Here is a 12,701-nt window from a genome sequence, read left to right on the forward strand (position 1 = left end):
ACTGAAGGAAAGAAAAAAAAACCACCAGCATTCATACAGTAGCATGGAAAACTATCAAGCACATTACATGGCAGCCCTGTGAGTCCTTATGCTGAGGGATTAACAGATCTCCTGGGCTACAATAATATTACAGAAACATTTAGCATTCTAAACACATCAAATGCTGCTACCAAAACAACAGGAATCCAATGTTCAGAATTCTGTGGTAATATGTACTTTCTATAGGAAGAAACCCCAGGATTCAGTTCTCATACACAGGTCACTTAGTTCACACTTCCATCTAAATCACCTCTGCTAGCCAAGAAGGAATGAGAAGGACTTTGCACCACACCAGACTGTGCAAAATATACACTCCCCTTCCTTTTTCAGTCTGCCACATGCACTGCCTAGATGACAACCCAACCCAAGAGAGGCTCACAGAGCACACAGAAGAAAAATTATGGTACAGAAGAAAAATTTAATGTACTACGAGAAACTTAAGGCTTCTGCATGGCTCAAGTTTTATTTTCCATTTAAAGTTACATATGTTGCTCTGTGCCAGCAACTCCCCATGCTCTGAAAAACAAGGGCTGCTCCTCTCTCACCAGCTCACTAAGAAGCCATTCTCCAGGAGAAAGATTTCAAGAAGCTCACCCATAAGAGCCAAGTATCACCTATGGAGGCTTCCATAGCAAAGGCAAACAACTGTGAGCCCAGGGAAAACCTTGGGTTCTTCACAAATGCATTTTCATGTACAAGACTACAAGTACTGATAGGACTACTCTGTTCCATTTCTGGCAGATAACACTGTAACTATCTTGACAAAGTCACAGCTATAATAACAACAACAACAAAATGAGAGAACAGAAAAGCAGAAACACCTCCCCTGCTCCAGCCCAATCTATTAGAAGAGTAAAGCCTGACTGTGAGTTTATGCCAAAACACATGCACTTTACCTTTTGGAGGAGGTGACCAGTATAACCAAAGTCGTCTGTAAAGCCTCTTGTACAAAGGAGGTCTGGACGGTTTCTCCTCTGGCTCTTCTGGAGGTCTCTCAGTTGGACCCAGATACATGAGAGCAGCTTGACGTTTCTGAGGCCATTCCTTGGATTTACATGGAAAGGAAAGACAGAAGACAAAGGGCCTTTTGTGGAGCACCTACCTGTTTGTTCTGTTTAGTCCTTCAGCCTGTTTATTCTGTGCTCCCAAGTATTCCTTCAGAGCTACTCAGATCCCACCACTGCCTCAGCCCACCTTATTGCTCTCCAGCCACCAGATACATACATGAGATGACATTTTTCCAGCTTTGGAAAAGATAACCCATAGTTCCCAAGTCTACTCATGTACTCCTTCCCCACACAGAAGTGAGGTATTTTCCCCTCTATAAGCAGAGGGAAAATGCATGTTTTCTTTGCTGCTGATGTGTGTCAGGGTGACACAGCAGGTCAAACAGATCTGTTTAATGGACAATGAATAGCTTACCAGTGAAATCCACTATCACTGTCACTAACTGAGGCTAAGGACTCAACAAAAGTGAGAAGGGGGCTGGAGAGAAGTGAAGAATAGGTTTCTACCTAAAATGCCAGCACACAGCATCATCACCTCAAATTTCCTGGGGATACTTTGAGGGGGGGTCAGGAATCTTTCATGGACACATTACAATTTAACTCCCCTTTACAGGATCTTCCTATAGAGGAAGCATTGGCACTGTCACAGGTAGTACGGCTGGACTGCACAATCTGATCTACCGTACCAGCTTCTGGGTATTTCCACAACCATTCATGAGGCTCTTTATATGTTCAGAGAACAGGAAAAAGCATGTGAATGAAAATGCCTCACATTTCATGCAGGTCAAACTTTAATCTTTCCAGGGTCAAGTTTAAGCAACAGAGAAGTTTAAGGTGAGATATAAGCTATTAATCTTCATGTTCATTTTACTACACACGGAAGCTTGATTATCAACGTGCATGAGCAGCCTCATTATAGATACTTCTGCCAGAAGAATAAATCAGAATGAAATGTTACCATAAGAACGACTGCTGAGAAAAGGTGACAGAGCACTTTAATGGTTATCTCAGGCACCACTAGGGTTCCCCAGTTTCAAAGGTTATTGGCTCCCTCTGGTGATCTTGCAGCAACACATCCTCAGTAATGATTCTTTTTTAAGTATTCTTCCCTGCCTTCAACTCTTCAGAAGTTAAAGTCTATCAATTGGTAGGTTTTTAACAAGTCGAGTTTCACTCCCATTTTATATTGTTACTAGAACCCTTCACAGAAACTTGCTGATAAATTATACAAAGCAGTCAGCCTTTTCATTTCCCAACTACAAAAACATTTTCCTCACAATTACTCTTTACCTTCAACGTACTGAAAAAGTGAGCTGCTTTGGTTTTTAGAGGCCCAAGGTACCAGTACCTGAAAAAAAAGAACACAGAACTCCTAAGATATCAGTCATCAATACTGAGAGAGGGAGAAATCTTGCATGAAGTCAGAGCGCACAGACTTGTTTGCCACTGAAATAAGTGCTCCCTGACAATCTTTAGCTTTGTGATACTATAAGATATTTCCTACGTATCACCAGCAGCTTAGCAGTGACATCCTTTTCCTGAGTTACAGATCACCAAAACGCAGTATACAATCTTCACTACAGGAAGTGTGACATCTCAGTAGCAGGATTTTACCTAGTTATGTGACACAACTGGGAAAGATATAAAGGTCTGTGGTCTAACAGTTGGTGGGATGCATTTCTGCAATATGCAATAAAGAAAGAGTTTGGAGGAAACAAACAATATCAACAGCTTCAGTAAAAAAAGAACAGAGCCAGCAAATATTCATTTGCCCCAAATGATTCTGAGATCAAAATCAATGTTTTACAAAATAAAAATCCTGCCAACCACGCAGCATTGTACAGAATCTAAAGATATGACTATATTTAGGCAGGCTTCACACACATTTTGATCATTGTCTTCCACCAAAGGTCAACAAAGCACATTAAACACCATCAGCTCAAGAGCACTGCAGATCTAACTATATCATTAACTACTAAGATGTGCAACTGTCACACCACTCCCATCAAGCCATGAAATTGTCTGTAAAATAATAAAACCTCTGCAACATAAAACAGCACCATGTCTTCACCAGGACAGTGCTTAGCAGAGGAACAGTCAGGCAAATTTCTGGAACTGTGGCCTGTGGCTCAACTCCCTTTGTAGTAGCTGTCTTCTTTTCAGTATAGGATCAGTTGTACTGGAAGAAACCAAATGTTTAGCCCAATAACCCATCTCTCACAGGGACCAAAAGTGCATGAAGTTGAAAAGTATAAAAACAGCATAAGCACACATGGTTCTTGTCCCAGGCGCACTCTGAGCACCCACTGGTTTGTGGCTGAAGTGCTTTCCAAGCTGGGCACGTTTTCTGTGGATTCAAAAACATTCATGGAAGAGAACAAGGTTTGAGGATGTTCAGGCTGACGCAGGGCAAAAATCAGGGTATGAGTGGGAAGCCCAATAAGAATACAGAGGGAAGAGAAGTGCAGTTCCTTCACCTTGGGGCTGCAGTTTGGACAAACCCTGCGGCACTGCCAAGGAAGCACCTACACAAGCCACTGAGCATGTCCCTTGCTTCCCAGGGACAAACCCCCTAACCATCTACTCATCTCCCACATCCCATATCACCTCTCAAACCTATTCAAATATTTGCCAGACAGACTGCAGAGGTCTGCTACCTCTTGCTTTCTGACAAAGACAGCTTATTCACAAAACTCATGGTATTTCCTTACAGCTGTGCAGCAGAGGCATATGCCACAATTCCTCCATAACAGTTTGAGAAGTGAACTGCTTTGGCCCTGCTGCTCCTTCACCAAATAATGCAAGTCATTTGATACACAGACAGCGGCATACTAAACGCCCATTTGGAGAAAGACCAACAATAATTAGCTTAGCATTCAGAGAACAGTCATCAGACAGCACGGCCCATGCCATTTCTGGCAGGAACTGAAGGGCATTTCTACTGCATCTGATGTCCCTTGTTGGAATTGGGTTACAGAGTCTCCGTGCATCTTTTCATTGGCAACTGATGAAAAACAATGGCCAATTACTTTACTTAGACTTTACTCAAGGGAGAGCTTTCCCACTGATACAATCTGAACGAAGTTCCAGAAGTGGGCACCACAAGGCAAACAGAAAGTAAACATTTCAAAGAAAAGTTCAGCACCAAATAAGTGTTTATTTCAAATGATAAAAATGCTGAAACTTCTTCTACTCGCATTTATGTAGTGCAAGACCAAAAAGAGTGGGTGCCTGTGCCTGTTAAATGCCTACACTCAAAAAAGACTTATTTACAAGACAGGGATATGTCTTTTTACGCAACAGATGCTAAAAAAGGTACAGTTAAAAAAAAGTATTTTCTTACTTGCTAACTTTAACTCCTGCATCTCTGTAAGATCCCCATCTTAAACCAGTCACTGCAAACACAGGCTGTTCCTTCTCTCCCTGTACAGAAAAATAAACATTGTGAAATTGCTTTCTCTTATCTTGTTTCCAACTTTGTCTTCTGCAGCTAGAAAAATATCATTTCTATATAAACCTTATTTGTAATTAATCCCAAAAGTGAAATTTCACAGAAGAGGTATGATGAGTAGCTAACAGCAACAAAGCTAAGCAGAATTTAAGTGTTATGCATTCCATCTGCTCCCAGAGAGGAACATAAGAGGTGAGGTTTTGAAGAGGTTGATTGACTTTGACTGCACATGCAGCAACAGCCACCTCATTTTGCGGATTTTGTCAGCCAAAAGCAAGGAGTTCTGCACAGTGACACTAAGTTCCCACTGCAGAAATGCCCATTCTGCAACATAACTGAAAAAATAATATTCAAAAGTTATACAGGGCATAGTCAAAGGTTTTCCCATTTCACATTTTTCAGTTTGTAAAAGAAAGCTATTAACTCCACAGTGCATATGAATGCATTAAATCAGCTCAGACAGCTATTGTTATCTCTCACCATTTCTACAGCAATACTGGCATAAGTTTCGCATTCATCAATACTCTCTGAGCCTCAAAAAAGATGTTCAAGCATTCTAGTGTTTTCTCCAATTTAGACTATATGATGTCATAGCATACAGTGGAGAAATAGCTGCCACCAGAACTGCTGATATCATAAACCAAAACTCATGACAGCACTACACAGAGGAAAAGCAATCCATGTAAACAGAACAACATGCAAATAGGAAAGTTTCAGGAATGTTTGGTACCAAATAAGCAGATGTTTTTACCTTGATCTGCAAGACATCAAGTGGAACTGTCTCTCCCTTCAAAATGGCCAACGTAGCATTAGTAATATGTCTGAAAAAGAAACAGGAAAGAAATAAATGGAAATAAACAGGAAGGAAAGAAAAGAGTAAACGACACAAGCCCAGGTGTTTGTTTTTTGGTTTTTTTTTTGCAGCAAATGCAACAACCCCAGGGAAAGAACGCTGACAAAGTGCTGCATATCTGTGAAACCAGAAAGCAAACTGGGTGGCTGCAAGACATGATAAAGCCAGAGTCCTAACAAACAGCAAAAGACCTGAAAATCAAGAGGAAGTTCTCAGCCTAAGTTTTTCAGAGATTCCTCCTTCTTCAGCTAACCTGGCAGATCACATGCCAGCTCTGTTACTTGCTGTTTTGGTTACTTAATACGCTAAGGACCCAAATCATGGTTTTATTTTATTGGCAGCAAGTAGTACAACCTGGGAGAGAAGGGGATGGTCATGAGACTGGTCTCAGTTCCTATGTCTGGGACTGAAATGCCTTAGTATGTTAACTTGTTTTGAAGTTTTTAATGAACATAAACCTACCTACCAGCAGGTCTCCGTTAAGTCACGGACAGTAGCTAAGGCACTCTCTCATTTTGAGTCATAAAGGATGGCACTAAAGATTTTGTAACTAAAGCATTTGAGTTCATAAAGAAGTCTATGTTCGGACCTTGAGACATATATTTCATTAAAACCCCCTTCTTGTTTTCAAAGTTGGGTAAAATCTAAATTTGACATTGTGCACATTTCCAGTGTCTCAGCTGGACAAAAGGAAAGAAAAACCAACCAACCAAAAAACAACCACGATACCAAATGTAGTTTTCAAATCCAGTCCAATATTCACGTGAGTCAGCAGGAGAAATTGCCTTCGGCTTCATCAGGGTTATAACACTGAGACAGAGAAGGAAACTGTTCTTCCCTCGGCCCATCTCTTCTCCCAACTCTTATGTTTGTGTAAGACCTCTACAATTCCTACACTCCAAAGGTGAAACAGTGCTGAAGGAACCAAAGCCCAAATATTGCTTTTTAAAATATCATTTCTGCACTTCTGAAGTCAGGTTCTGTTACCGGTTTGGGTTGTTAACCAGTCTACGGACCAAATTCCTTTCAACTTCACCCATATGCTGCAGTCTCACTTGCACAGTTCATCACCTTGGGACAAGATGATCACCCATTTAAAACAGCTTCTTTAGAACCCAAACATAAATTTTTATTTTAATCTTAGCTGCTGATTACAGCCTTGTCCATCTTGCCGAGCTCAAAGCACTCTGGTGGTTTTAATGAAGGATGTTATGGGTTTTATGTATGATGGATACCAGCAAGGGTTCCACAAAGAAGAATATTAATGAGTTACTGGGAGAAGCAGAGTGAACAGATTTCAGGAGCGAGGAGAAATATTTTCATCACCATAGGAGAAGAAGGGAAAAATGTAAAAGATATGAAGTGTGGGGAAAAGAAAGGTTAGTTGACTAGCCTTTTTACTTTTGAGGTGGACAAAACCTCACAACAAACTGAAATGCAGACTGGATCATACCCATGATGCTGACAGATAAGATTCAGGTTGTTGGAGAGTTGCCAGCATCAGTCCCATCACAGGAATGAGCAAGAAACCCTGGAAAAGTCAGTAATGGGATCCAACCTTTCTCATAAAGATATTCTTGTACGCTTTACTTTGCAGGTGTTAACCAGGTTATATGTGGACTAGTTTTTAGAATTCTTCAACTGGAGAAGGGGCAGAAAGAAGACTTCTGTTTGTCCTATCCTTAGTATATACTTGTCATATCCTTTATGACTATTCCTAAGAGGCTTGATCCTTCTAATTCATTTTTTTTTAAACTCTGAACACCACACCATCACAATTAGCCACAGCAAATTATTTCACAGAATCACAGAATGTTAGGGCTTGGAAGGAACCTCAAAAGATCATCTCGTCCAACACCCCTGCCTGAGCAGGAACACCTAGATGAGGTCACACAGGAATGTGTTCAGGCAGGTTTTGAATGTCTCCAGGAGACTCCACAACCCCCCTGGGCAGCCTGTTCCAGTGCTCTGGCACCCTCACCGTGAAGAAGTTTCTTCTAAAATTTAAGTGGAACCTCTTGTGTTCCAGTTTGGACCCACTGCCCCTTGTTCTATCATTGGTTGTCACCAAGAAGAGCCTGGCTCCATCCTCATGACACTCAACCTTTATACATTAATGAGGTCACCCCTCAGTCTCCTCCAAACTAGAGACCCAGCTCCCTCAGCCTTTCCTCACAAGGGAGATGTTCCACTCATTTTACATTCTAATAATACATGCATTTCCTTCTTTCAATTTGTAGTCAGTTTTGGGGAGTCATTAACTCAGGCAAGTCCATCAAGCTCTGCCCAGAGACTGCCAACTTCTGTGTAACACAGAAGAAAAAGAAAAGTATCAAGCTACTGGGAAGCACTGCTCCTTAAAAAGAAACCAAAAAAAGCCTCATTTCAGAAACATGTAATACTTACTGGACTTGGTTCGTGCTCTCAGGGTAGAGCGTATGGCTCAGAGTGCAGGTCTTTCCAAGAGGTATGAATCCTATAGGAATCTTACTGAAGGCAGCCTGGACACATAAGGAGAGTAAATTAACATTTGCATCAGCTGAACAAAGCTTCCTGTGTGGAGATCACAGCTGTGCCTGATATCACCCCTTTGGCACTGAGCAGCCAGGCTCTTCCTTAAATGAGGCAGTAATACATAATGACTCAGAACATGGCATCCGAATCTGTGAATCCACCACTGCCAACAGGGTACAAAGGAGCTCTCTGTAATCATTAAGAGCGTTGTTACATGCAGGTTGGCAGCCACGTCCTAACTAATGCAGGGATTCTGTCAGCAATCTGCCATCTTTCTCAATACTGACAGTGGCATCACAGGCTCTGAATCTCATTTACCATTGCAGAAATCCCCCTCTGACAGAGTAACCTTGCATGGCAAAGAGATTTTCTCAGTTAAGGAAAGGAAATTAATTGATTCCTCTGGCATCCAAATCATGAAGCAGCAAAACGTCCAATTTTTGGAAGTCATTGACCATGTTATTTTTCTGTACCACAGTTCAGCAAAAGGGCTTGCTGAAGGAGCAAGTTATTACACTGCACCTCATAATAAGCTGTGCTTCTTGAAGTGTGTCAGCAAATCAATGTAAACGACCGTATATCACAATGTACCATCTCCCTCCTGGGCACTGCTGTCAGAAGCACCGTGACACTGCAAATCTGCACCAAGTAATACCCCTCTTACTTCATTCCCACTCGCTCTCCCTCGCTGTCTCTGTGTCACCTGCAAGTCTTAACACATCTCAAACACCCTTCTCCCCTTTTCTTCAAGATTGTTTTACAGCATGCAGATGACAGGCTGTTTGCAGCTCGTGCCCTGCTCCCTGGCTGCCAGGAACAGCCTTTCTGGAATACCTTGCACAGGCTCATCTTATCCAGGCAACAGTGGTGTGACATACTCCAGTAAAAAGGGAAGCAGAGCACAGACTGAGGGGGCTGAACTGCAGATCTCTACTCCTAAGACAGAGTTCCATGAAGGACAAGAAGAATCCCCTAGCCAAAAGCACATAGTGACACAGTGGCAATACTACAATGCAGTATTCCACCCGAAACAGTACCAAATGCAGAATTTTCTATGCTACTGCAAATCAACCTAAGCTATATCAAGATAATGAATCAAAAAACAGAGAAGAAAAACTAGGCAGTAAAGTCTAAAACTTTTCTTCCAGTATCTTTAGATTATAGAGGTCTCAGGGGCGAACTTATTATTATATTAATATATTAATATTAAATCTAAAAAACTGATGTCTCAGAATTGACACAGCCAGTGCCACTTTAAAAATACTAGCTCGGTTGCAGAGTTTCTCTTGTCACATTCAGACAAAGCAACCACCTAAACAGATACAATTCTAGCTGCCAAGGATATCATCATAATCTTGTCTGGATCATTTAATTGAGTTTCTTCCAGCTCCTGCCAGAAGGTTTTGGGAACAATGATTCCCTCCTTTCTTCAATAACACTGTCCTCCCTCTTTAAAAAGAAAAATCTCTCTCATTTACACTTGGAGCGATCCACCTTGAGAGGTTAAAATTTGCTTCCTGCAGCCATCTGCATAGGTAGATATTCACCGCTCGAAAAGACTGCAAAGTAATCATAAAGCAATAGGAGCATGGCCATAGCTGAATTCAGTTTCAAGCCTGTACAAATACAAGAAAAACATGTACTTTCGCCCAATGCTTCTGCCAAACAAAGCAGTGCACACAGCTGGTCCATGGGTCTTTGAAAGTTGTGCATTTGGCTTCTCCACAGTCCCTGCTCTCATGCTGGAAACTTCCCAAAGCCGTGGAGCGGGAGCCATCGCACTCTCTGAGAAAGGGAACGAAGAACAACGTATAGAATTGCAGGACACCAGCGTGGAGGACTTATTACGCAGCAAGCTGGCTCCAAATTAGTAAGCAACGTATCTGCAGAAGACAGCTGGGGCCAAGGGATCACAGCGGATGCGCAAGACACTCCCTCTAAGAAATAAACAACATTTTAAAAATGACACTTTCTCACCTCATCTGCTCTGCGGAGAAGTCCAGTTATGACCTGAAAAACAGGGAAAACGCTCAGCTCTGAGAATTTTTGTTTTTAGTTATAGTAGAAAGTTACAAAATTCATACCCACATCTACTCTTTGGAAAAGATTTACAGAGCAGCCACACTTTTATGGAAGGTGCTACAGTTATTTACATTGGAAAAGAGGCATGGACAGTGTGCAAACCTGGTGGAAATAGCAAGGTTATGAGTACACATGAGTATATGCTGGCACCACAACCAATGCCAGTGTAAATGTTTTAACATTATGCTTTGCATAATGCAAAGATGGCACTGGTCAGCGTGCAATTAAAATAATCAATTCTAATGCCAGAGGAGAAAATATGTATTCTGACTACTTTTTCTTAAGGTCATTGCATTTCATTTAGCCATTGCCTTATGAAGGCAGTAGTTAGCATTCCGGGATATGCCTTAATAAAATGCAGCCTTCCTTGAAAAATAAAGTATCCCCCAGTTCTGCTGGTAGTTTGCTCCTGTCATTAATCATCTTGACAACAGGCATTTATTAAATACATACCACACTTTGTTATTACTCCCACATAATTTTTAAATTATTTGATTCCCACTTAGCAAAACATGAATTCCTCTTGGGGAGTACAGATAGGAAGGAACTTCGAAAATGAAACCATTACAGCTATATTACATAGAAAGAAAAAGTTAGAATCACGTCGCTCCAAATGATTTTCTCATTCTAGAATAAAATTCTGGAAGCTACTTATGTCATCCACTCTTTCTGCCCCCACTTCCATCATCATTTTTAGACTAACAACAACTAGCTGAGTTTTCTTATTCCCAGAAAATTAAATATTGACTGAAAACACAGGTAATAAAATGGACAAATGTCTAGCTAATAGTTGTTATGATGATGCTACATTACACAGACTCAATCTTCTCACTCTCAGCATGACTATTATTCTCAACAAACCAGGACAAAGCTCCTGCAGTACCTCTTGTACTGTGCCATCTCCTCCTGCAATAATGATCAGATCTGTGTTTTCCATCAATTCCAGCAGCTTTTTCGCTTGTCCCTCATAATCAGTCTGAAGAAACAGAAAATCAAACATGAGAACTCGAGTGACTATTTCTAGGATTTCTCTTCTATAGTAAAAAAAAGAATCATCTGTCCATTTGCTAAACAGTTATTCTCACATAGGCACACAGTGCTGTATATTACCTACGTTCACTGAAATTTCTTCAACTTATAAAACAAGTCTGCTGCCGAATACGGTATGTGCAAACACACAAAAAAGTTAAATCAAATATCAGCGCAAATCTTATTCAGTACATCTAGAGTATCGCAGCAATCATATTTCCAGATAGCTTTACACTGGAACAAAACCACAGGCAAACCATGCACTCGCAGAAAAAGTCCCAATTTGTTTAGCAGCCAAAGTGCCCAAGTGCGTCTCCTGAAACACAAAATCAGGTACATAAAAGGCTACTGCCCGAGAGCAAGCTGCTGACATCGGGTTTAGCAGCGAAGAGTACACTGACTTTCTAAACAAGGAACACTGTTTTCTGAAAATTTAGTATCTTTTACAAGACAGGGGATAGATTTTTTTTTTTTAGATGAGCCTATCGCAATAGGACAAGGGGTAATGGTTCTAAACTAAAAGATGGGAAATTCAGGCCAGACATGAGGAAGAAATTTTTTACACTGAGGGGGGTGAAACACTGTCCCAGGTTGCCCAGAGAGGTGGTAGATGCCCCATCCCTGGAGACATTCAAGGCTGGGCTGGATGGGGCTCTGAGCAACCTGATCTAGTTGAACATGTCCCTGCTCATGGCAGGGGGTTGGACTAGATGACCTTTGAAGGTCCCTTCCAACCCAGACTATTCTGTGATTCTACGAGGACATCTCAGCCTCAGTTACTGGCCCAACCTTTTTTTCCTAACTTGGCTGGTCTGAAGCTACAAACTGTCAGTTCCAAGTACTGCAAAATTTTATTTCTTAGGCTGAGTCTACGTATTTTCAATGATCAGAAAAAAGCATTCATAAAAATGACATTTTAATATTAAATCTTGTGAAAAAGATTCCAAGACAGAAAGATACATGTCAGAGTACTTCACTGCTAGTAGACAGTGACTATTAAACAATCCACATATCACAACCACAAAAACCTGCAAAAAAAACCCCAAATCCCTTCATGTTTACTTGTTCTTCTCTTTCCAAAGAAACCTCTCTGCTAATTCACACCATTTAGAAGACAGTGTTCTGCTTTCATGATGGGTATATTATTCGAGGATACACTGAGATATTTTCAGTGTAAAAATAAAAGGTTATTTTTAATTAATCTGAACAGTTCCACCGCGTGTCAAAGTTCCTCCCTTCTGAATTCTGCAAGTTCAGTCAGAATCGACGATTTCAACAGCAATGGGCATGCACCACTAAGCAGCACTCAAATATTTAGAGAATTTTCTCTCAAACATGAATTATACAAGGGCTGCTTCAGACACAGACAAACACATGTACCGCTTTAGCTGAAAATTAAAAACTCACTATATAGTTTGTAATTTAACTGTGAATTCAAAAGAAGATTAAGTACTAGCTTAATATCTCAGTATTTATTTCTTCCCATGAGATGTCTACAGGACAACTGAGAATTTCAAACACATCCAGAATTTAATTTCAGTTTTTCAACAGGAGAAAGCAGAGCAGACAATATATCTATATTAGGAGAACCTATCAGTTCTTACCTTAACAACAGTTACATCCAAGCCAGATAAATGCAAAATTGGAGCGGCATTCTTCTCAAAAAGGTTCCTGGCTTTGCTAGAAATAATGAAGTAAAAACCATTTCATTAGTCTGGTGGCTAAA

At 40.8% G+C, this 12,701-nt stretch overlaps 1 protein-coding gene across 2 annotated transcripts in view; it reads right to left on the reverse strand.

Annotated features, from left to right (window-relative positions):
* Window positions 1–12,701, reverse strand: part of AGK (acylglycerol kinase) — a gene marked incomplete at its 5' end in the record, with an annotated part of 38,272 nt that overhangs the window by 9,141 nt on the left and 16,430 nt on the right. For both annotated transcript variants that reach the window (XM_080357525.1, XM_080357526.1), the window contains 8 exons: window positions 936–1,083; window positions 2,337–2,394; window positions 4,390–4,469; window positions 5,249–5,318; window positions 7,757–7,851; window positions 9,842–9,874; window positions 10,830–10,922; window positions 12,580–12,655. In XM_080357525.1, coding sequence (XP_080213651.1) covers window positions 936–1,083; window positions 2,337–2,394; window positions 4,390–4,469; window positions 5,249–5,318; window positions 7,757–7,851; window positions 9,842–9,874; window positions 10,830–10,922; window positions 12,580–12,655 — 653 coding nt within the window. The remainder of the gene's footprint in view (window positions 1–935; window positions 1,084–2,336; window positions 2,395–4,389; window positions 4,470–5,248; window positions 5,319–7,756; window positions 7,852–9,841; window positions 9,875–10,829; window positions 10,923–12,579; window positions 12,656–12,701) is intronic.

The sequence above is a fragment of the Nesoenas mayeri genome, assembly GCF_963082525.1.
Source record: "Nesoenas mayeri genome assembly, chromosome: 1".
Lineage (NCBI taxonomy): Eukaryota > Metazoa > Chordata > Aves > Columbiformes > Columbidae > Nesoenas > Nesoenas mayeri.